The sequence below is a fragment of the Convolutriloba macropyga genome, unplaced genomic scaffold (assembly GCF_964194025.1).
Source record: "Convolutriloba macropyga unplaced genomic scaffold, txConMacr16.3 SCAFFOLD_3930, whole genome shotgun sequence".
Classification (NCBI taxonomy): domain Eukaryota; kingdom Metazoa; phylum Xenacoelomorpha; order Acoela; family Convolutidae; genus Convolutriloba; species Convolutriloba macropyga.
Genome location: NW_027450037.1, coordinates 1 through 24,443, shown reverse-complemented (window position 1 = coordinate 24,443; position 24,443 = coordinate 1). Strand labels below are relative to the sequence as shown.

Genomic DNA, 24,443 nt, shown 5'->3' with positions numbered 1-24,443 from the left:
CCCCTTTTGCCTCTCGCCCGCCCCCAGCATTGCAGCCGCAGACTAGGCGAATAGGATTATTCTGGGATTATTAGGGATTATTATTGCAAAGTATAATTTTCCGAAAATTCCGGCAGTTTCCAATATTACGGTACGTGTGATGTGGTGTCCCATGGATAGTAGATAATAGATATAAGATTTTTTTGCAACGATGAATACAGATATTAGGTTAAAGGTATTCGGCTTTTTTTGGTATTTGGTATCAATCCTTTGTATTAAGCGTTTTTGTGTTGTCCGTAAACTTAGGCCCAGTGTTGATATTGTACTAGCTACTAGGATTCCATTTTTTTTTAAACAAACGTGCCTTGAATCTGTCGTGCATCACAAAGTTTGTTCTTGTACGCTTTAATTTGATCGGCCTTGTCCGCAGATCTTCATCAGTGACAATGCGGACACAGTCAACTGCAGCACACGGCAGGACGTCAGCAGCAATGGGGATGGCGGCTGGTTGCGCTGGGGAGCAGTTGCTCGCGTCGTAGCCGGCCAGACCCGCGGAGACAGCAGCACCGGACGGAGCCGCAGCCGGAGTCTCTCTGTCCTTCTCTTTCTCGATTCTCAGCAGCTCCTGTTCGTGGTCGTAGAGAGATCTCATGCTGGCACTGTCGTGTCTCGCACCTTCCTCTGTGAAGACGTGACGTTGATAGTTCTGCACAGTGCAAACCCTGTCGTTAGTCCTCAGTTTAGGTGTAACACAGTCTTTCTAACTCTCCTATCTGCCTGAGGTCCAAACTGACACGGGTACCTGATGCACAAGTCCTTACCTCCACATTCTCTTCTCCCCAATCATTTGCAGCCCATGCGGCTTCCTCATGGTAGTCTTGGCACCAGGAATAGTACTTGGATTTCTCCCAGCGATTGTGCGCCTTGAAGAACAGATGAATCACATCTTCTCGTCGCATATCTTGTGGACTCATCATTAGATTGAAAGCTGCCTGGGCTCGAGCAAAGTCCATACCCTCTCCATTCCATCGGGATACCCACTCGGTAGACGCATAGTAATGGCCGCTCCTAACAATATGGCCAGTAGTATCGACACAAGGTCTGTTGTTTCCCCTCTTGCTGTTAGTCGCGCATACATATAGGCTTTGTGTAGAATATTTCTACGGTCTAGCATCACAAGTATCTTCAAGTTAGGACCTGCGCCAGTAGCATAGAAAGCTTTGCCTTTTGCGTAGTCTTCGGCAGACACGTTGATTAAGTAGCAACGAAACTCGTTGTTGCCTGGCACATCGTCCTTTCCACAGTATCCAGTCATACTTGCGAACCCATCATATTTTACTTCTCTTATTCATACCATTTGCTTTCTCAGCATTTCAAGTGTAGTAGGCCCATACTTACCAGGAAAAGTGTGAACGCCATCGTCCGACAGTTGTAGGGCCTTCACAGTGATTCCTTGTGGTTTCTTTCCGTCTGGCCACATATGTTTCTCCAAAGAGTTCTTCACAATCATTACCGATGTTGCCAATACAGTGATGACACATTGCAAATGTCCGCGCTCTTCCCGCGATCCATGTTCATAGCCAATCACAACGCGTTCACAGTATATGTACCGCACACAGAACACATGCTTAAACAATTGTGCGTACGCGCACACACACACACACACACACACACATGTATAGTATACACACACACACACACACACACACACAAATCTTTCTTCAACTCATTTGTGAGGTAGTTCATGCCCCATCAAAGTCCCTGGCGTGCAACATACCTGCTCGCCCACTCCACAGCTCTTTCCTCCTCGTGCACGTTAATATCCCGTCCTCTTGCCGCCACAGTCAATGATATGTCGTAGAACACCAAAGTCTCAGGGTTGTAATTGGCCTTCGGTGCAATCTCTTTCCCTCTCATAAAAGCGCGTCTTGCATCCGTACGCATGCGTCGTACTGTACCTTCACTGGCATGACCAATTTTGGTCACTTTGGACTTTTGACCATTTCCATGTGGCATCACAGACAAGTCAACTCATCAATATGACACTACAACTTGGTGTGCTCATTGCATCTGTAATCATGAATATATGGTTACCCTAATCCGTACATGTTCAACAACAGTCACCGATTGCACAGTTGCCACAGAGTCTGTGCCAACGTCAGCGTCCCCAAGTGATTCTTCACTTGATCCTGTCACGGTTTCCTTCGCTTCGTCTTGCAAGTATACTCACCCCACTCAGTTTTTCACCCTTCCGTTCCACGCATCCTTCCTCGTCGTGGCCAATTTCTCTAGCTGCGAAATGTTCTATGTTCCTTCATACTGTTCGCAAGCACAATTGCCATACCTTGTTTGTAAACGCTATATACTCTGCCGCATCGCCATCATGTTGTGGATCCTCCAGTAGCTTTGAGTAGGCATACTAAAACATAAAACAAAATACATCCTTCTCAGACATGTTATCTTTGGGCATGTGCAACCATATGTCGATCAACATGTCCACACAAACACACACATAGAAACAAACCACAGACTTAGGACACATGCACATCCGGGATTCATTTCACATACCAAATGCAATCTACTATTATCTTACCTTCAACATAGCTTCATCCACAGTGTCCCCGTGGTTGTCGTACATCATTGCGTTGTAGTGGTTGATCCGCGGATCCATGATGTAATTCCGTTAGGACGTAGCAACACATGTCGCGCTGTAGCACACGGCATAGCAATGGTACGAAGCCGTTCGTTAAGGGCAGAAATCCCCACTCCATCCTTCATCAAGTTATATCCATACGTGTTTGCCGTTTGTCGTCCGCAAAACCATGCAACAATCATATTACCTACATCTTTCCTGTTGTCTAATTGCATAAATGCCAAACTGCACATCATAATATAAGGGTCTGCATGAACATACCTGCGATGATTGACAACGTTGAATGACGTTGTATTCGTTTCATCACTGCAATCTTCGTCGTACCACAACACAATCGGCCGTTGCACTGCCATAGCCAGTGCCCTCATGCCATAATATGTCATCCAGAATTTTCTCTCCAGCACGCCACAAGGGGTTGTACGGCAGGCTTGCAGCCATACGTAAATTCTCCACGTACTCGTTAGCTTCCGTCGACGTTATACCAAACTCGTGGGCGCAACAACGCTCAAACTTACATATTCGCAAAGGCTACTGCCACATAATAATGTCAACAGTACATGGGCGCAATTTTGCTACGTACCGACATTATCAGATTCGCGTGAGCGTTCAGCATGTCAGCCGTAGCAGCTCGTAACTGTGCCGCAACCTCCCATCCAGCCTTGCTCAGACACACTCCGTGCTTCCCCATCTCACAAAACGCGCCTTTCGCCGTGATTAGCCCTGCCGACAAAGCCACACTCACAAACCCACAATGCCCATCTCCTGGAACTTTTACAAACCTTACACGGTTCCTCCGTACAAAATCATCCATGTTCGACAGACGCGACCCTTGGAACACGAACCGGTTTGCTGATCCGGTCACCATCTTGTCTCTCCGTCTGTGGGTACGTGGGACCTAAGCGTACGTGCGTACCAATACGATATATTGCGGTACGACTAATACGCTGAACCACGATTGCTCGATCGTCCCTCGCCAACGCTCTGCGCAGACCCAACAGTTAGTGGGCGGCTTTCGCGGACGGGATGCTGGACAGGTCTTGAACACGCACTCCGCTTGAAACGAGGAGCTCTCTCTGGACGGACGTCATTGGACTTCCTGCATCGGCACACACCAGCATTTTTTTCAGATCTAATGTTGTCTCTAATACACAACTCCGCGTTATTTCCGGCTAAAACTGTATAACACCGCGAGTTTTCGTCGAGAATGTTACATCTTTCGTCTCCGCGACATCTATACCATATCGCGTACCTGCCATGCTACTCTTCAATTCTGACAAAGCCTCCGTCATTTTACTCTTACTCGCATACAATTCGTTCCGCACTGACAAAGGGTATTCATCTTGCTTGCACATCTGCCTCACTATACCATATCGCGTACCTGCCATGCTACTCTTCAATTCTGACAAAGCCTCCGTCATTTTACTCTTACTAGCATACAATTCGTTTCGCACGGACAAAGGGTATTCATCTTGCTTGCACATTTGCCTCACTAGAACAGCAAAGTAGCGTTTTTGCTCTTGCGACGCAGGCTCCTCCACTTGCTCGTTAGGGAGCAGGTGGAGAATCGCCATCGTCTCTTCGCTCACCCCCATTTCTATCGCTAACTTCTTTGCGCGACCATCGCCTTGTCCCCCTCGACCGCTATGTCCGCGTTTCGACATTCTTTCGACACTTCACAATCGACACAGTCGACACAATCGTCAGCATTTGCAGCCTACTCACCAATCTCTGTTCGCGAACATCCCCCCCGCGCGGGCACACGTCCGTAAACCCACCCCGACCGCCCCAGCGCAGATCGACAACCCGTTCGGCGTACGAGTGCACGACTACTTCAACACTCGCTCACGTACCGCTCGTGCCCGTCCCCGTGAACACCGACGTACCTCTCATGCCCTTTGCCAATCTGTCACACGTACCTCTCATGCCCTTCAAAACCCTACTGTCATCCTGCCATCTAAACAGGGTTCGGCAGTCACATAATTAGTCATAAACATGTTATTATAAATCACTTTATGACTACGTCACCTTTCACTGTTACGTCACGAACATAGGCGCCGCGGTTACTTGGTGTTACTGTCACTTTACATTTACGTTACCAGAGTTCCTAGCACGTAAATGGTCGTAAATACTTCGTAAATGTTTATAAATCCTGGACTTTATGAAAGCTAGTCATAAAGCAGTCATAAATTCCTTACAAACGAGAGTTGCATCTAGTGAAATCTGCCCCAAACCGATACGGTTTGGTCCATATGCCTAGGCATTTAGGGGTGCCCGTATAGTAGGACATTTTCAACAGTGACTGTAGTTATGACCAGAAGTCACAGTTACATCATAGTTACAGTTTTTTTTTAAGGGGCGCAGTAATACAGTCATTTACATACACGGCTGGATTCACTATGGTAGTGACCAGATCTCGTTTATAAACACTTACAGTCACAGTCATTCACCAAGGCCTGAGATCGTAAATGCCGAGCCCTGCATCTAAGGATAAATTCTTTTCTGCCGCTCTACTCCTGCAGTACCTTCCGCACCATTTAAAACAATTTTTCCTGCCAAGCTCGTGCCCCGCGGCCTTTCATTCCAAGGGCACGAACTCGGACTTCGTGCCTTTCATGCTTTCGTAATGTTTTCGTATATCTACTTTACTATTTCCGTTTATTCCCTCTCGTAATAATTGGCTTGGGTGACATATTCGTATAGATAGCCAGCCCCCACCCCGCTGTAACTACAACAGAAACTCGTATAGATAGTAGGTACCTACCTACCTACCCTCGTGTACATGATACTAGGGTAGGGTACCGCGCCTACTACCTACAACCTACCACCTATTTAACCTAACTACCGGCTACCTACCTAGCGATACCCGCGCCGGGACGTTGTGCACGACTTGAGCTTGCCCGGCCTGTCAGCGCGAGTTGGTTTCAGGTAGGGTAGGCAGTGACGAGCACTCCGGACGCTTTCCGACTCGGCGACTTTCACCCTATTCATGCATCATGTAGCGTTAACATTCTCAGATCCTAGAGGGCTGTCAAACACCACCGTAACGGTGTTCACCTCTAGGAGATGCTGCTTTCACCTGCAGGTAACGTGAAGCAACTGAGAGGCCAACATTGTCTGCACGGGTACTCCGATCCAATATGCGCATTCCCCAGTCACCATGTCACTAGGGTAGGATATCATTAAAAATTGAAGTCGTGGCGTGTGGCCCTGTCCGCATCGCACCAAAGCCACTCAGGCTCCGCTTTAGTACAGGCGTAATCCCAAGCGCTGCTAGCAAAGCTTACTAGCAAAGAGTCTTGCTCGGCAGATATACTTCCAGGCCTCCATGGGCCTTCCATGACACCTCTTGGCCCACCTGAAAGGGTTTGTATTTTGGCATGGCCCTGAGTGCCAAGGCAGGCCCTTGTGTGTGGTGGTGTCGTAGGACTGCAGCCACGTTATCTGCTGGTGTACTGGTGTTGGCTCTGCTCCAACAACTTCCTCAGGTTGAGGCTTTGGATGTAGAAAAGCCGAAACCAACCAAACAGAAGTATCCAAAATGCAACTGGGTCGGGCACGGCCTGAGTGGTCCTGTTCTGACAAGGCCAATGAAAGTGAGATTCGTCTACAAGCAATGGGGCAGTGCGGGCGCCACCTCCATGCGTGGAAGGCAGATCGCCAGGATTCTGGACACCCATCCAAACATCACTGTCCATTTGCTCAGAGTCAGAGACTGCAGGACGTACTGCAGGAGCTCACCTGATAAGGACCTCTCGCACGTTATTTATGTCAAGTACCCATGCCCGTCCTGCGCGAGACACCGGTGAGTGTGGGCCATGAACCAAGTCCTCACTGTGGCACTGTCCTCTGGTACCCCATGTACTGGAGCCTCGGTATTTCTGATGGCTTGCAATCAGCATCATGTAAATGCAGGCTGCAGGTGGGGTTGGGTGGACAAACCGCGAGGGGGGGAGGACGGGTGGTTGGCAACAGTTGGTGGTTGCAAAGTATCTCAGACGCGTCTGTGCCTATCCATCCTATCACGATGCTTGCCCGAATCACTCATGCCGCAACGGTTGCGCATGCGCCGCAGGGGGATCTTCAGGGCCTTGGATGTTGTTGACAACATAGGCTTTCTCAGGAGCACGCCAGGCAGCCTCCCACGTGGGTTCTCACGTCCAGGCACCTACAGCTCCCTCATCGTGAACACGCACGCCATGGCTGCGGACGCCAAGAAGCTGATGCGGCAGCGCACCACAGTGATTGAGCACCAGCACAACAACTTCTGTAACATCACGGCAACGTTTAAGACCCAAGCAACAGAAGCGGAGCCCTTCAAGGTATACTTTATTGGCGGCAGGGCTGGCAGTTTATCGCCTATGTTCTCCGAGCTCAAAGGCAAGCTGTCCCCCACGTTCCCCCACCTAATCATTGAAGCGACCCAGGTATCAGGTTCAACTCTGCGGGAAGATTTCCGGCGGCTTTCTACAGGTGACGTCGCTGTTGTCTGGGACCAGTGCAAGGGCACCAGATTCAACCCAAGCGACTGCAGGACCTACAAGCCCAACACCAGGGCGGCCGCAGCGATGTCCACCGGACTGCCGGCCATCCTCTACGGGAAATACTCTGGTCACCAGGAGCTGGTGAAGCAGTTCGGTGTAACAGCGGAGCTCTCCGAGGCGCTCCTTCCAAACACTGTGACAAAGCTTGCAAAATCAATCAAGCTACTGCTTGGTGACCCCGAGATCAGGCACAAGTTGGCTACTCGCAGCAAGCAAATAAGCGAACGCTACAGCATCCAGTCGATAGCCCAGCAATATGTATCACTTCTAGCATCAGGACAGTAGGACATTTTTCATGTGCGAGAAATACCCCAGTCCCAGCGTGTGGCATTGGCGAGAAGCTAGTTGGTCCACACCAGCCTCTGGAACAATGCCCTCTCCAACAGTTTTCTTGGTACGAAGGGGGAGGGGAGGGTGTTCCTAGCACACTCCTACCTGTGCCTCCGGCACTAGCCAATGTCGCCAGTCGCAAATGAATTTGACCAAAGGCTTGTATGCATTGAGAGGCTTCGTGTCTACGTGCAGGGTGTGTGCAGCAAGGTAAACTCTTTTCAAGGATACAGCTGTCGCTGCGTGGGGGCAAGTCAGGTGGCCCCAGCACGGCTACGGCCTGCCACTAGCCCTGCGACACAGCGGCTACCACTTGAAACCACGCGACCACCGAGCCGGCACCTCCCGAGCCTTAGATCTCGTCATCGCTGCCGAGGTCATCAAACTCATCCACCGGGGGGAAATCTCCCACCTTGACCCTGTCAGGCCGCAGGAAGAGGCCATACTTGGGTGGGCACTCAAAGATCCGCATGCCCTTGGCAGTCCCGTCATTCTTGCCCAGGGGTTCGTCCAGCTGCACACCCACCCAGTAGCCGGCGGGCAGGCCCTCAATCTTCCCCACATACCTGTTGATAGCAGGGGTTAGACAAACGTAGCATAGATGAGTCATCTGCATCACTCTTTGGCATGGATGTGTCCAGGGAGGAGAGATATGGCCGGTAGACGAAAGCGAGGGGGGCACCGGAAGGAAGACAGAAGGTGGCCAGAGGCGTCGCGGGGAACCCACTTCACTTCCCCACGGTTGCCCCCGGGGTACGTTTCACAGCGGTCACCAGCGTTGATTGCTGACGCCTCATCCGCCATGTGCTCAGGATCTTCCACTTTTGCCGGCGGAACATACTCTTCACCACGCCTCATCGCCATCTCCTTCTGCACACTCCACGTTGGGTCCGCTTTCAATTTTTCTTCCTTGTACTTGCGGAATGTGTTCTCCCTTTTGTTGTAGGCCTCATCTGACATCTCATACTTGTCCACTTTGGATGTGTCTTCCAACCAGCCATTTGCTGACACTGAGGAGGGATCCATGTCGATAATATGAAGTATGCAACTGCACAGCACGGCACAGCAACAGTTGGATACCCGGGTCTGTGAGGGACTTGGAGGGGGGAGGGGCGGGGTGTGCCGCTGCAGGTCAGAATGAGGCGCTTGGGGAGGCAGGGGCGAGCTGTTGCCCTTACCCATTGTATGGAGAGTAATATCCCAGGAGTCTGCTCTCCTCGGAGAGAGTGAACATGAGCTGCCCATTCTCATCCTTAAGCTGGAGAACCATTGCAGATGGGTTGGTACCGCAATGAGTCATAAGCTTCGTCTTTACTGTGAGAATCGACATCTGTGGACAGAAAACCGGCGCGTCAGATTCTCCTGGTGCACACTGCAGCCTAGTAGAAGGCGGCACAGCCCTGCCCAGTCAGACCCTGCCCTGCCCTTCACAGTTTCATGAAGTGCAGCAAAACGGAAAGCACGACAAGACGTGAAGGCAGCAACGAGGGACGAGGTTAGGTCATTACGTGCTTGTCCAAGCGGATCTGCATGAACTTCGCCTTCAGGTTGCTGTGAGTAACTTCCAAGAGGACGGTGCTCTCAGCCTGGTTGAGAGAGCCGCTGTCATACGTGACATAGTCACGTAGCGCTTGCATTTCTGCGGAGGGCATGGTCGGCATGTTTGCGGAGAACAAAGCACGCTGCGAGAGTCTTCTGGACTGACGGATGAGAACGAGCACAAGCTGCCTAACGCAATCTAGCCGAGGTTTTGGTATGTCGCTTCGTGGAGTATCGGACCATCAGCTGGGGCATACAATTTGACACAGGCCGCGGGTGTGCCTGGTACTCGTATGGCTACTCACTACTGTAGTCAACGTGCGTCGTGCGCTGCAGCTCTCTACTACGAGTAGAGGGAGAGAGAGAGAGAGAGAGCTGGACTCTACTTGCTATTGTAGCTAGAGGGGATACTCGTACGGTATAGTAGTAGCCGGGCTTGCCGAGTTGCCGAGACCCGGCATTCTGACTGCAGGTACCTACCTAGGTACCCTACCCCTAGCTACCCCAAGTAGCAAGTTAGGGGTACTACTGCAGAGATACGACTACTACTACGGTAATACACGCCATATATGGGCTCAGCTACTGTTTGTAGATCACGTCGGCAGACCAGGGCAGACCAGGGCAGACCAGGCCAGGCCTGCCGCGGGGTGCGGCGTGCATGAGATATCGATGTGATGGTGCTACGAGTACGAGTACTAGTAGAAAGAACGTACAATGAAAATGTACCCTTACGAGTACTGGGGCCTGGGGGAGTAATTTTGGGGATTGCGCCGATCTCCGATTCAAATTATGCAGCGTACCCTACGTATCAGATCACGAAAATTTTTGAAAATGCGGCATGCAAGTTGCGCAACCCATCAAAGTGCAGATTGCAGGCCGCGCCTACGAGGCCGCTCGTACGAAAATCTGTCTACTACAGTCTGAGTACCCTACTCGTACAATAGCTTGGCAGATCCTAATATACTCGTACGAGTACAAGAAGGTGTGCAGTTCGTGTATCCAAGGTGTTGTCCAAATTCATCGACCACGTACACTGCCCTAGGGTTACAGGGTGTTAGTAGTTAGTACTAGTACTTGCACGAGCAGTGATTCATGGCCCAGATCCTTTTATAGTGCGCCGGCAGTACGAGTAGGTACCTAGTAGGTACCTACTTACCCTTCCTATACCCCTACCTACCGACAGCTATCCGGGCCGTTGCAGGCCGGGGGGCTAATTGGGCCCGGGCGAAAGAAGCATGGTACTTGTAGTAGGGTAGCAAGATTGAGAGCTGCGGGTATATATAGGGGTATCCCGTATCCGTACTCCGTAGGTACCCTACCTGCGAATTTTTTTAGGTACGAGGCGTACCCTAGTCGCTGCCTAGGTGCCTGCGGTACTTAGCGCTAGTCTGTGCCGCGGCGGCCATCCACGGCATCTGTGACGCTTCGCTTTCCCCAATCGCGACTCATATGTTTCTGGGCATGATTATGATGCTACATACAAAGAAACGAGACATAAAAGCCGTAGGGAATATAACTGAGGCTAGCAGTTAGCGCATTTGCAGCTAGCGGGTGTCACTTGAGCTCACGCAGCACAGCTGTCGAATCTCGAGCGGAGGATCAATTCACCAAATTGGAGTTCCCCCTAAAGTCTCGAGGGAAAGGGAAGGAGGGAGCGGTCAACCTGCGGAGCGGGGGGAGATTTGGCAGAGCTGCGGACTGCAGGGCAGGTCGGAACCAGTGCAAGAGATGGGTGAGTTCAGCCTGTGGTTCGATCCGCATATGTCTAGCAGGTATATTTTTGGGTATCACTGGTCGGCCATGTAGCTAAAGTGATAGCATCGACTGATCGTGAGCTGTCTTCATACTTCATTGATAGGTGCTGCCCTCGCGAGTCTTCATGAAAGTTACTGACATGTGTATACGTATCGCTACTACATGAATTTACTTCTCAAAGGAGCAACCTTCTCGCCCTTTGCAAATACAGCTGTTGTCCTTAAGTGGACAACCCGTGCCCAGTACTTTGCAAAAGGTCTTGACACTGCAGGCCTACTCTGATCGTTACGCGAATTTACCAGATGTGTCGACCCCACGTCGCAGCCGCGTACGGCGGAGCGGAGGCGACGGCCGCCCTCGGCAATCAGATATTCGTGACGATGCAACGCGGTGAGGAGTACCCGCCGAGAACATGCTGTGTGCGAGTGAAGTACTCGCAGACGCTCGCTGACGTCCGCCGGGCAGTGGCAAAAGAGCTGGGCGTCCCGGTGGAGAGCCAGCAGTTGTTCCGCCATAACTGTGAGCTTCTGCCCGAGGAGGATACGAGAACTCTCCTCGAGATGAAGCTTCACACGGGATTTTCGCTGAAGGGCTACGATCTGGTAAGTAATTCAGGATGTATACTCTGCATACGCAAAAGAGCACAGCCGTGCAGGGATGTAGGGTGTTAGGTCTGTGGACTGGATGGGGTTGAGGGAGAGAGCTATGAGATAGACATTGTGTGGGTGTGAGTGAGTGAGTGAATAGGTGAGCGAGTGAGTGAGTGAGTGAGTGACAGACAGACAGACAGACAGACAGACAGACAGAGGGACAGTGTACAGCGGGCAGGTAGGAAGGGTAGACTGCAGACAGACGGACACACACACACACACACACACACAGTGTCTGTGTTACTCGTGCCCAAGACACCAATCCACACTCTGCACAGTTTCGGGAACCATGAGGACAGTGAGACAGCATGGATCCACCGTTAATTAAGGGCCCACGCGTTGGGACGCGTGACAGAAGCCATGGTATGATCGTCATGAACAAGAACCACGCTTTTTGTAGCACGGGTAACTATGTGATCCCCTTGTCCACAGCGGGAGACTCCGGATTACTTCCCACCTGTGGAGAAAGGAGAAGATGGACGGCTGCGAGTCAAGGCACCAAACTGAGGCCTCACGGAAATACGAACACATCATGGATCCGCCGGAGCCCATGGTGGGCAGTGCCGCCGCTGCAGAAGACGTTGGCCGAACAGCTTGGTCTCAAAATCATAGTCGCGCCCTGCAGCACCCCCATGCGCTGCGTGCTACATAGGTGGATGGCTTGTACTCTTGGGTAGGCCGGTTGCCCACGGCCTCCCTTTAATGACAAAACAGGCCCAGGTCTTCAGCCCGGCAGCCGACCGACCAACCGACCGCTCACCCATCCATCAACAGTGTAAATATGTCGGTGATACATGCAGCCGGCCGGCTGAAGATCATTCGCATCCAGTGGTGTCCTGAGCACTGCCCCGGCATCCAACTGTTGTCCCCTGCATTACGCCATGAGGTCATGGGACCTGGGGAGCGCTCAGGTGCGCCAAGCTGCCACAAGCCTAGTTGAAATCGCATTGCGGTCGCGGTGTACCTTGTGTGCTCCCGCCAGAATCCACTCATGAATCGGTGCGTGATCGAGAAGGGGCCTTCCTACTTGCCAAGGACAGCTCCGCAAGTTGTTTCACCAACGACAAATGGCCGGGCTGTGTGGCATCCCTGGCCACCCATCATTGAACGCAGGAGATTGTTGCCAACTTAACGCACGATGAGCACTGAGCCGTCTGTAGGCTGTAAGTGGGCGTATAGTATACACTCCAGAGGGCACCTAGAGGCCGTACAGCAAAACCTACCTCTAGAGAGCGGTTCCTCCTGCCTCCTCTACCTACGGGTAGAAGAGGCTGCCTAGCTACCCGGCCAACAAGCTTGACACGTTCGAGTGTGAATACATCCCTCCCGCTCCTATGAGTACCTGGCTTGTTTCTAGGGCACCTAAGCCTAAGCTAATTCCTGGGTAGCTAGGTACCCTAGAGGTACCTGTTACTTACAGCCTACAGGCATGCCTATAGAGTTGTTCCACAATAAGCTAAACACTAGGCTGTACGAGTACGGGATGAAATTATTGGCCTGCACCGGTCGGCCGGCCCAGCTTGGGCGGACTGTGTCAGCACCCGGACTGGCTGCGGTACAGCGCCTTGTCTCGCACGGGCATTGACCATTGTTACGCAAAAACCCCGTGACTGGCGCCCGGCAGCATATAACTTACAGCCGATGGTCGCCCGCTGATCGCAGGCACTGCCTGCACGTTGACGTTATCGCGCCATGGGTCGCGATGGGCGATCTGGAAAGTCTTGTGTATGCGGGTTTCCTTCCTGCCAGCAGTCAGTGGACAAAGGTGGCCACCGCATGTCTTCATTTACAGCAGATCACCTCCCTAACGTGATCCAGGCATTGTTGCCCATGCCTTGCCATGCAAAAGACAGGGCCCTGGTGCTTGCGAATCCATCACATTTTCGTGTTCACACCTCTCATTTCAAGGCAGCAGACAAGGTGCCAGGTCAAGGGGGGCACGTCAAGCTCAAGTCAAACGCTGTACCCATCCCAGTTCCAGAGTTCCGTAGGATGAGGGAAGCTTCCAACACCAATGCAAACAAGGAGAATGTGGATCCAATTACAAGAGAGAGCGAAGGTTGTACAGGGGACATGGCGCAGAGATCTACAGCATTAGCCGCTCAACCACCAGTGCCAGTGCAACGTCGTGTTGCAGGGCTAACAAGGCCTCGACCTCAGGCCGCTCCTGTGTGTTTTGCCAAGAGGGTCAAGCTAGCTCCGGCATTAGCTCACTCGTCACTACCCAATAACGGTAGGCCTCCTCCGGCCTATCAAGCTCCTGCTCCCGCAGTGCCCGCGCCCCAGTCTGCCACTCCAGTCCGGCCCCGCCCGCTACAGTCCGGTGGGCTTCAATCCAGCACTCCGGTTAGCTCCAGTCCTCGTCCATCGAGTGTCCAATCAAGCACTCCCCCAAGCATAGGCCGGGAGATCGACCCCACCTCCCATGTGAAGGTCCTCTTGGAGAGAAACGAGTCAGCTCTGCAGACCGAGGCAACAGTTGCACACAACCGAGGCATCACTATTCGTGAACTAAGGACAAAGATTCAAGAGCTACAGAGACAAGTGGAGCAAGAAAGGACAGAGAAGGAGGAGTTGAAGAGAGACAGGGATCGGCTCCGGCAGGACTTGAGACAGGCGAGGCAAGCTACTGAGGAGGTTCAGAAGAGGTTGGAAGACCTGCAGGCAACGACTAACCTGAAGTTGAGCTGGGACAGTGTCATGACCAAGGACTGCGCGTGGAACGCTGCTGTCGCCGAGCTGACTGGGGTGCAGAGCGACGAGGTTTTGCAAGCCCTGTACGATTGGGTCAATTGGAATGGGCAGGCAGAGAGAATTCGCTATTGGAACGGCAAGCAGACTATCGCTAGGATGAAGGCAGTGCGGGCGGGGTCTGCCAAGAGGAAGAGTGTGGGCAGGAAACTGAAATCACTGTCCCCGCAGGATGCCCTGCTCGCTACCCTCGTGAAGCTAAGGACTGGTCTTGGTACTCGTGTGATCTCTACCTGGATGGGCTTACCTGTCCGCACTCTGTCGAGAGTCTTCGTCACATGGATATCCTTCTTGGACTCCTTCTTCAACTCAGAGTTCCCAGTCCCACCTGTGGAGGCAATGCAAGGGAAGGATATGGATGAGTGGAAGCGGGCCTATGGCACATCCAACATTCGACTAATTCTGGACTGTACGGAGCTTCGTGTCCAGCAACCTTGCAGCAGGAAGGCAAGCCGGACTCTCTTCAGTCACTACAAACACTACCACACTGCCAAGCTGTTAGCAGCAATCTCACCTCTCGGTGCGTACTGTGGCACCTCCGACGCCTTTCCTGGCCGCATCTCCGACCTCGAGATCATGAAGGTGTCGCCCTTCATGAAGATCCTCAACAGGGGGGATTGTGTGCCTACCGACAAGGGCTTCGACCAACTGTCAGAGCTACTAGAAAAGGAGTTGGAGTGCTACATGGTGGCACCAGTAAGGCGGATGGCAGGCAAGAAAACGTACACGACAGATGAGAGGGACGGCAACAAGTTACAGAGTAACCTGCGTATCCATGTCGAGAGGCATTTCAGCAGGCTACAGGGGTGGGGGTTCTTTAGTCAGAAGAAAATCCCTCTCTACTCCACCGACATTCTGTCTAAGATCTTCAATGTGGTGGGCCACCTGTGCAACCTCTACAAGCCCCTGAGGAATCGCCGGGACCTGGCAGGAATGGTAGATGGGGTGTAAAAACTTCATTGGCTGTCCTCGCTCCCATATGTTTCAGAATCACTATCTGAATCTGTCCAGTGGCCTCCACTGAACTCTGTAGAAGTGGTGCTGCACGTCTCCCACTCACTACTACTGGAATCTGAGTTCGGTGGCAGCTGGTAGGAGTCTGCGGGCACATCCGGATCTAGGCATCTGAAAGCATTCTCGGCAGCGCATATCGCCCCTTGTGCCAGCCGGACCGCCCTCCATAGCTCATGCCTCTTAGCCACCCTTTGAGGGTGATCCCGAGAGGAATGCAGAGTCTCCAAGTCTTTGTCAGACAGGGCGACGAACTGGTTCCTCCACCCGCTGTTATCTGACACCTGGAGCAACTTGCGGGGCGCGGAGCCCCCACCTCTGCCCCCCTTACTTCCTTTCTTCATCCTCGCCCTCATGAAGGGAATGTTGGCCAGGGGAGTGGATACATCGAACGTATCGCCCGCACCGGGATCTGCCCATGCGCACAGTACAGATGTGCAGGGCCGAACCTCCCCCCCAGTGAGGTTCTGAGGACGTGGTAGGAGATGGACAGTAATGGCACACATAAGCACATGTACGCATTGAGTGGAAGAACCCAGGGGACATTCGCAACCTCCCCCTACGATTTTCGTGACGAAGGGGTGAGCACCACGGAACTTTGCTGTCAAACACTCGAGGTAGCATCGATATGACGTGGACACCTGCTGTGATGCGGGGGCCCTAAACTTGAAGTAAACTGAGGTTTGATTCCCACCATGAGCCGTCCTCGGCATTGAACCCTCAGCATTACCGTGGTATGCAAAGCCGGTGAGTCGGTTCATCTCCAGCACCCGGGAGAAGGCATCGTCCAGAATGCTCCGAGTGTTGGTGGCAACCTCAGTGGTGAACCTAGGCGAGCACAAAGACAGTCACCTTTGCCTGCCAAGACAGATCGAGGATGGCGGACAGACATCCAATACGAGGGAGACAGGCAGGCAAGGGCAGAGAAAGACTGAAGGTAGACAAGGTGGGGGTGGGGGGGGGGGGGGTGAGGCGGGGGTGATCTCACCTCTCCCAATGTTGGTAGATCACTTGGCTCTCAATGAAGGGTGCTACTGCCGCAATGGTTTCCCGGCCTGTCACCCATCCGTCCTGAGGAAGGACAGCAGAGTCCTCTGTCGGGAAATGCCAATCCGCCCCAGGGTTCCTCTGCAAGATGTGACGGTGGAGGCTTGTTCCGGTGGGATCCCTCAACAAGACGGGGTCCCCCCTGGCCTTCAACTGCTCTTCTAGCTTCATTCGGTTCTGCACTACTTCCACAATGGCATCCCGATTGCTGCCCGACTGCAGGGTCATGCCACTTCGGGTGGACAGCCATGCACGTAGGACGTTGATGGTCGGCCTAAAATTCTCGGGCCATGGCAGCGGGGGCAAGGTGGCTCCCGGAAGCATGTCTTCGGTCAAGCGGCAGTCCATTGGCCCGACAGCGTCAACAGCAACAGGCGGCAATTCGCAGGGCTGATTCTCGCTGTCCACTAGCCCAAGTGCTCGAGACATTGCCAACTCGTCAGAAATCGGGGCGCCGAGGAATGGCCACCTGGCACAGGCAGTAGCGCAGTCCTCCCCTGTCTTGGTCTGCACTCGCTTGGTGATGGGGCAGTAGCACAAGGCATGCTGGAAGACTACCTGTGCATCCCCCGCCTTCTGCACCCATTCATCTATGTCCAGTGCTGCGATGAAGTATCACAGCCACTGTAAGCGCACAAGCAGATTGAACACCCGTACGTGTGAGAGAGCCAGACAGCTAGAGAGAGTGAGAGACATACTGCCAACCAAAGAAGCAGAAATAAAGATACACGAACTGAGAAATTGCCCAGCAAACAGACGCACATACAGATGGACAGTTAGACTAGCGGTCACAATGACAGTCACAGACATGGAAACACACAAACAGGACAGATAGACCTCCTGGCAGACAAAAAAAATAATGCCGAAGGAGAATGAAAAGAAGGATGCAAAGAATGCCGAAGGGGGGGGGGACCTTCATGAAACACTTGCAACTGGACAGCTAGGAGCCGCAGAGTGTCGCTGGCCAGGACAGGTTGGAAAACTGTGACCCCGTGGAGTCTCCTCAGCTGTGAAACCGCAGTCAAAGCCCGGCCGGTGCCAACTTTCTCCACCTTGGTGTCGTAGTCACAGCCAGCCGCCAGTGTGTAGGCTGTAAGAGCGCCCACCCCACACTCAGCGAGCAAGGTCAGGAAGCGCGTCTTCCAGCTGTCCTCGTCTGGCCAGGTCTCCCAGGCCTCAGCCACCTCTTGCTCCCAGAAGGATGCCCTTCCACTCTGCCATGTTATCCTATAGAATATTCTCCGGATTCCATGGATGATGAAGTCAGCATCGACAGTGGCCACAGCCCAGACAGCTCCAGAGTTGGCCAGCAGGGCCAGCTGAGCATCTGCCTCATAGGGGGCGATGATGTAAGGTAGGCCGAGTTTGCGCAACTCGGCCACGACTGCCTTCACTGCTGGCCACCCCAGTTTGATAGCTGCCTTGATGGCTCCAGCTGAGAGAACTGCGGAGTTCCCGTGCATAACTTTTGCGTACGCCTCCGCCCGCTTCCGCTGCCTGGCCGCGTCTGTCGTTCGCTTGGCAGGGGTAGGAGCACCGTCGAACACGAACAGCAGCTCCACACCCTGACCGCGCACGTACTGCGCCCGCTGGCAGAACTCCTTGGCTAAAGGCAGGTAGTTCCCATCGTTAACGATGTCCCCCGCCCAGTGGTAGGCCATGCTGTGTAGCCAAACGTGGCCGTCTACGCCGATGGTCTTGCCTGCAGCGGCCGTGAAAATGTTCGTTGAGCGCAGCAGAGGGCCCAGGTGCGTCAAAAGCCCAGGCACCCCCATTGCGCAATGCGCGTTAGCCACCTCAAAACCCAAAGGCAGATGATTCTAGAAACCATAAGCAAGCAGCATGCCGGGAGAGGGAGTCCCGTTGCCGTGCGTTCGACTACAGCTGACCTGACACGGGTCGGCCACAGCAGGCATCATCGTGCGCAGCGGAGCGGACGGCCGTGTGCCACAGGACGTTTTGGCATCACCTGCAGGCCAATAATTATCGTTCGTACGAATGACTACGGATACTCGCCGGTGTTTAGCTTATTGTGGAACAACTCTATAGATCGATCGGCCTCTGTATGTCGATCTTGAGAAGGTAGGTAGGTAGGTACTGTAGCCTGTAGGAGATACCCTGCCTACCTCCACTAGATCGGTGAATCATATGGCCTTTTGGTCGATTCTCCGCCAGTTATGGCCTGTCGGTGGCGGTCAATGCACTTTCGGCAGCTGTGCGCGTAGCTGTCGCTGTTTGTGCGCGTTGACCGAGCGTTACGCCCCCGGTGGCCCCCCAAAAGTACCTACTTTTTGGTGGTCGCTGCTGACCGTCTGAGAGGAGGGGTTTAACCTTATTATCAACCTATGACCTCCACCAGATCGGTGAATCATGAATGGTGCGACTCGTGCGTGCATTACTCGTACATGCACAACATAAACCCTATACGTACCCTACTCCTGCAGTACTGCTGTAATATACGTACGAGTACCTTATTACTGTACTGTACGAGTACTCGTACTCTTGCGACAAGAACATGAGAGCTAGGTACCTACCGTAGATGTAGATCGATATGTAGATCTCGCTCAAAACAATATCCGTATTCATACCCTACGAACCATTAGGGGCTGGCCTGCTGCGTGGGGGCAGGTTGCGTGAGTCCGAACATGTTCGCTGCGCGCCTGCGGTCCATAGTCCACACATACATATTATTATGTAGTCATGTAAAAAAAATTTATTCAATTTTTTCCTGCCAGCCCGCCCGGCGCGGGTGACTCCCGGCAGTCGAGTGCCTGCCCTCAGAACATCGCAGAACATGTGCTGTCAACAGATAGAGAGTTCCGACGTCCTGCGAAGCAGCTTACGCAGCTGATGGCCCGCCAATGAGACTTGAGAGAAACATGCCAGGTTTGGTAGTCGGCGGACGCCCATCTTAGCTTTTGAATGCCTGTACAGCTGCTGATTGGCGCGGAGTCATCAGCAAGACGGCTCTGGCCAAGCCTGAAAACGCGTGCCAGTTCCGTTACCGCTGAAAACGTACACTAGTGTCTGACCAGCTCAAGCCGGTGTTGAGACAGCCAGATCGCCGATCGGCAGCTTGCCACCTACCCTGCCTAGCTGGGCGGCAAGCCGGGTGCGCGCAAGTGAGAAGAGCACGAGTACAGTAGCGAAATATGGACATATCTGATCGTCATGACTTCGTCCGTGAACTCTCCTGGGTGTAAGTGCTGCTCACCCCTGGCGCAGCTTCACTGCCTGGCCTCTTTCTTGCCAGTTTCACTGTTGTTTTAATATTATAGGTAGGTAGGGTACCTAGAAGGGTACTCGTACCGGACGGAAGACAAGATATTAATTCATATTTCCCTGCCTGGAAAATATCTGCAGGCAGGAAGAGGCCCAGCGAATAGTTTGCTCATTGCTGCCCACGGTATCTATCGCGACTGCAGCCAGGAATGATCGAGCCTGAAAACTCTACCAATCAGTGCCAGCGGCCAACCTGACTTCTTTCTGAGCGTCCGGTCCCTGGTGGTGCGGCGAGGAGGTTTGCAGCAGGTGGAAGGGCGAGCGAGCTAGCGAGGAGTCAGGCCGGGGAGGGAGGGGGGCAGCGGTATCTGCGCAGGGAGGGTAGTGCAGGCGGGTGATAGAATAGTGTCCCTTCCACACTTGAGCAGTGCGCACGGCGGTGTATGGCCTGGTTTACGGGCCTCCGGTGGGCTTGAACCTCCGCGACTGGAGGTGAAGAGCTCCCCGGCGGTCCAATTCCCACCCATCACGGTGGCACATGGCCACTTCCGCCCCTTGCCGTCGCTATCGGGGAATGGCACCCACGACACAGGTGTGTCGGAGGTCCAGACGGAGAAGCGAGAAGCCGGCAGTTACAGTTCCGGTGCCCTAGGAGATCCCAGACCACGTCAAGCCCGGCCCATTCACGTGAGCACGACACACCTGCGTGCTGCCGTGGGAGTCCCCTGTGCGATCTTTCCTGCCTCTCCTGTGACTCCTGAGTCCCACTTCATCTGAGTTGTGTGGAGGGGGGGGGGGGGGGGGCACGCAAAGGGGGAAATGGATAGATGCCTGGGCTACCTGCCCCTGAGCTGCGGGAGGTGTGCTTGTGCTCTTCAGGATGCTGCAAGGAGCCAGGTGTCCGCGGCTGCACGCTCTGCTCCTGCGGCTGGCCCTGCTGTCTCGACATTGCAGACGGGTGTGTCCAGAGGCCAAGGACACACCGCTGTGTCAGCTTCAAAGCACAAGCAGGATGGACCCCATACAGGTGAGAAGTCAAGCTCCAGGCTGTCTCACTCCTATGAGGCCGTGGCGATCCGATTTCTCAACTACGCCTTCAGCGCCAACGGAAGAGAGTGACTATATCACCTCTGTTTCAAAACATCCTGTGCATGATCGCGATGGTGTGGTTGTGTGCTCTCTTTCTTCCCTCAGAGCCCTCGGCGCCGCCTGTCGGGGAGAAGGCAGGGTCACCTCCTGAGCCACATCTCGAGGACCTGCAAATAAGCAACCGGGTCCCCACGGATCCACGTTTAGTGCCACAGCTCCCTCAACCCACCATTCCCATGTTGCCTCCAACTCCGAGCTTCAGACCTGCCTCTCCTGCTCAAGGGGGCAGATCCAGGCCCCCACTAGCCGGTCAGTATGCTGGCCCCCCTCGGCAGCTGCCCAGTAGGCAGCTGCCAAGTGGCGGGGCAAATTCCATGTCAGCGCCTCGCCCACAGGTACGCGGCACACCCTGATGCACTCTCCCTCTCCACACGAGCTGCCCCTGTAGCACTGTCCTGCTTGTCAATGAGTTGCCCTTTTTCCTCATTTTCTGTGCCAGTCACTCCTGACTGCTCCCATCGCTGTTGTTCAGGGATCGCAAGCCGGAGGGACGTTCAGGCCGTACCCAGAGGCCGTACTCCCAGCGCCTGCCACCCCTTTTCCCCATACGCAAGTGTTCCCTCTGGTGAGCCTCTCAAGCCCTTCCCTGATCACTCACCAGGCACCCCTTTCCCAATCCCTTGTGATGGTTGCTGACTCTGCTGTCGGGTTGATCCTGCGCGCAAGCCCGTCCCGGCCGGACAGTCCGGTAATGACAGTGGCCAAAGGACCGGCATGGGATACATGGGCTCCCACGGTTTCGGCTTGCCTGGGATGCCCCGACCTGCAGCCGCCCACTAGCATGGGCGAGGCTGCTTTACCCCGCCCGTTTGGTCAGGCTGCCTCTGGCGTTGAGGGCCAGGCAGATCTGTCTGCTCAGCCAAGTCGTGAAAACCTCCCAGATAGGCTGCAGCTTAGCTACTCGCAGGTCAGCCCCTCCACCCTCGAACATGCTCGGCGACCTCCTCCCCCATTCCATCTGTCTCACCTCTGGCTGTCCCGCTGTCGCTTTCCGATTCCGCCATTCACGGCTTGTGCATACCTCATTGTTTCTCAGGTGGGTGTTGGCATGGGAGCACCGCCGGGCGTCAGGCCAGGCGCCCGTCCCATGCAGTATTACCACGTGCCGCCACCCTTCATCATGCCGACCGCCACACTCTCCCTTCCACAGCGCATGCCAGTGGACCTTTACAGCTTCAGGAATAGGCCCAGCCCTTCTGAGAGCCGGCCCAACAGCGCACCAGCCCACGGCGCGCACTACAGCAGCTGGGGCTACCCGCACTTACACCGTGCCAGCTCAGGTGTGCGCCCACGGATGGGACAGTGGAGCAGCAATTTTCTCCACCGGTCATTTATGCCGGAGGAGGCGACCGACGGCGACTCTGGCGGGCTGCCCTTGCAGGCAAGCAGCACCCACCCCCTTACTACCTCGCAACCGGCCATTTCCCTCTGATTCTCCTCTCTGTCTGCATCCTGCCCACCAACCCATGCAGCTCTGTGTGTGTGTGTGTGTGTGTGTGTGTCCACGCCCTGTCCATCCTTGCTCCACTCATATTTTCCTGACGCGGTGCCACAAGTCCAGACCGCTCTATCCCGCCCAACCAGCCTCTCCACGTCCGTCCCATCGTCTCTCCCCTTTTAGCCCCACAGATGCTCATGCGCGCAGAGAGTCCCACCACGCAACACCTCATCCACAATTTCTGCAGGAGATCTAAATGACAGCGGTGCCCCCCCCCCCCCCCCCCCCAACACACACACACACACACACACACACACACGCAAAACCAAAACCAAAACTTGAAAAGGCTCAACAGGGGGCCTCAGGCGTGTGGGGCAATATGACATACTCCTCCCCTGCTGGCCCTTCCACGGCCGGTTTGGAGCAGCAGCTGCTCCTGCAACAGCAGCAGCGCCTGCACCACGCCCCACCACTACCAGCTGCAGGGCCGAGGGCGCGGAAGGCATCACGGCCCGCCGCCCCTGGGCGCTGTGTTGACGGCTGAGGACTATGAACAGCCTCAGATGGCCCGGATTGAGGGCATCCATGGGGACCGGCCACAGGTGCAGATGGCTTCAATTGATAGCCATCGCCCTGTGGTGGGCTTTCCGGGGGCGCTCGAGGTCCTTGAGCCGGCTCAGCTCGTAGTGCACCAGCAGGTAAGCTGGTAGTCAAGCGGCGTTGCGCAGGGGCAAAAAGTCTGAGGTCGAGATTGAGGGATGCGCAGATGGGGAGGGAGGCATGCTGGCAAGATAGGGAGGGAGGGAAGCAGACTGGCAGGCAGGCAGACAGGATTTCGGGGGAGAGCGGGGAGGGGGGGGCATTGGATTCGTTCAGAGACAGGAAATTTCAGTGCAGCAGATGCAGCCCAGCGTGTGTTTCTTTGACACACGAGGAATGGCCATCGCAGGATGCTGCCGGGCCGGACCCTGTGGCTCAGCCCCAGATGGCGTCCATTGAAGGCTGGCCGGTGAGAAAGCTTGAGGAAAACAAGATTTGATGGCTTGCCTACCGCGCCACGACAGGCCATCAAAACTTTCTCTTTGCAGTTTGCCTCAATGAGAAATCCCACCGCGCCTTCGCACTCACATGTCCCGGCGCGATTCTAAGGCACTTCTCTTTGGCATTTGCTTTATGCAGGGCCCTTTCAACCCCGTTGAGCATGTCTCGGCCACCCCGAGGTCGCCGCCCCAAGTTCAGGAGTCAGCAAACCCGGCAACTTCGGTGCACGCTGCAGTCGTGATGGACGGCAATCTCAGTGAAGGCGACACTGACCTCTCGTCGATGCGCCGCGACCGCAGCGAGTTTGGGGTGCGTGCTTGTGTGTGGGTGTGTGGTGGTGGTGGTGGTGGTGGTGGTGGTTGGGGTGGGAGGGGGGGGGGGGGGGGGGGGGCTGACGACCAGGGTGGCGTAGTCCTTTGACCTCCCCTCTGAAGAGCAACGGCTGACTTGCGAGACGTCTCCCGCGTCATAATGGGCATTCTCCTGTAACGCTTGCCACCCGCAGGAGATTGGGGCCCCGCTCTACATGGGTGACGGATGACGCCGACAACGGTCACATTGTGCCTTTGCTGGCCCTTGCGCCTCAGCAGCCGCCCCAGCTTGAGCCTGAGCAGCTGCCTGCCATATCCCACTGCGCCTCACACCCGATGCGGGCCCAGCCGGATGACATGGATATTGATGAGGTGGGCCAGGATCTCTCCTGCGAAAGCGCCACTGCCGCTGCTGCTGGGCCAACCTGTTTCTTCCCCAAGCAGACACCACTGCATTTGTGCTGCCGAGCAATCCGACGCTTGCGGTGTTCTCTGTCCCGCCTCAACAAAACAACCCCCCCCCCCCCCCCCCCTTTTTCGGCACGCCAGCGCAGCCTCCCTCTCAGCCCCCCTGGCTGTGCTTCGTGTCCGGCCATTTTTGCAGGAGGACCCCGGCGACGATCCCGACGAAGCAAAGCCCACCGGACAAGCTGTGGGCTCGTCCCATCGTGGCATAGTCCAGCTGGTCCACCCCGCCACGTCTGTCCATGCAACCGTCATGGCCGGCGGCACGCAGAGTTGGGAGGATGAGGACCTTTCGTCGAGCCCGCCAAAGCAGGAGAGCCAAGACGGGCAGGGGCAGCCAGGCACTTGGCCTCTCGGTACTGGTCCCCTCCCGTGCTTTGTAGTTCCTCTAAGTCAATCCTCCCCCTCCCCCCCCCCCCCCCCCTGCCCGCTCTTCTGTCAGTAGAGCTCCACCCCTCGCTTGCTCGCACTCTATTTGTCGATCACCCGATCTCTATCCTTCCCCTTTCCCTGCCTTATCTCTATCTTTCCCTCACTCCCTGCCAGGCCGTGCCATGCATC

The 24,443-nt window shown here is 54.6% G+C and overlaps 5 protein-coding genes across 5 annotated transcripts; 3 read left to right on the top strand and 2 right to left on the bottom strand.

Moving 5' to 3' along the window:
- Positions 1 to 6,009: 6,009 nt before the first annotated feature.
- LOC142355565 (uncharacterized) lies at positions 6,010 to 7,458 on the top strand. Its single transcript, XM_075407686.1, has 2 exons — positions 6,010 to 6,434; positions 6,705 to 7,458. The coding sequence occupies exons 1-2, from the start codon at positions 6,010 to 6,012 to the stop codon at positions 7,456 to 7,458; spliced, it is 1,179 nt and encodes a 392-aa protein (XP_075263801.1).
- A 272-nt stretch (positions 7,459 to 7,730) lies between these two features.
- LOC142355566 (uncharacterized) lies at positions 7,731 to 9,290 on the bottom strand. The gene is made up of 4 exons (XM_075407687.1): positions 9,012 to 9,290; positions 8,682 to 8,833; positions 8,231 to 8,551; positions 7,731 to 8,069 (listed from the first exon to the last, which is right to left on the bottom strand). Exons 1-4 carry the CDS (start codon positions 9,162 to 9,164, stop codon positions 7,856 to 7,858), a joined length of 840 nt encoding a protein of 279 aa, XP_075263802.1. The 5' UTR covers positions 9,165 to 9,290; the 3' UTR covers positions 7,731 to 7,855.
- A 5,864-nt stretch (positions 9,291 to 15,154) lies between these two features.
- LOC142355563 (uncharacterized) lies at positions 15,155 to 18,031 on the bottom strand. The gene is made up of 3 exons (XM_075407684.1): positions 17,170 to 18,031; positions 16,198 to 16,858; positions 15,155 to 16,037 (listed from the first exon to the last, which is right to left on the bottom strand). Exons 1-3 carry the CDS (start codon positions 18,029 to 18,031, stop codon positions 15,155 to 15,157), a joined length of 2,406 nt encoding a protein of 801 aa, XP_075263799.1.
- Positions 18,032 to 20,899: 2,868 nt separating this feature from the next.
- LOC142355568 (uncharacterized) lies at positions 20,900 to 22,059 on the top strand. Its single transcript, XM_075407689.1, has 4 exons — positions 20,900 to 20,962; positions 21,100 to 21,192; positions 21,294 to 21,534; positions 21,664 to 22,059. Exons 3-4 carry the CDS (start codon positions 21,319 to 21,321, stop codon positions 22,057 to 22,059), a joined length of 612 nt encoding a protein of 203 aa, XP_075263804.1. The 5' UTR covers positions 20,900 to 20,962; positions 21,100 to 21,192; positions 21,294 to 21,318.
- Positions 22,060 to 22,426: 367 nt separating this feature from the next.
- Positions 22,427 to 24,186, top strand: LOC142355567 (uncharacterized). Its single transcript, XM_075407688.1, has 5 exons — positions 22,427 to 22,763; positions 23,015 to 23,074; positions 23,245 to 23,415; positions 23,612 to 23,789; positions 24,022 to 24,186. The coding sequence occupies exons 1-4, from the start codon at positions 22,629 to 22,631 to the stop codon at positions 23,645 to 23,647; spliced, it is 402 nt and encodes a 133-aa protein (XP_075263803.1). The 5' UTR covers positions 22,427 to 22,628; the 3' UTR covers positions 23,648 to 23,789; positions 24,022 to 24,186.
- Positions 24,187 to 24,443: the final 257 nt, after the last annotated feature.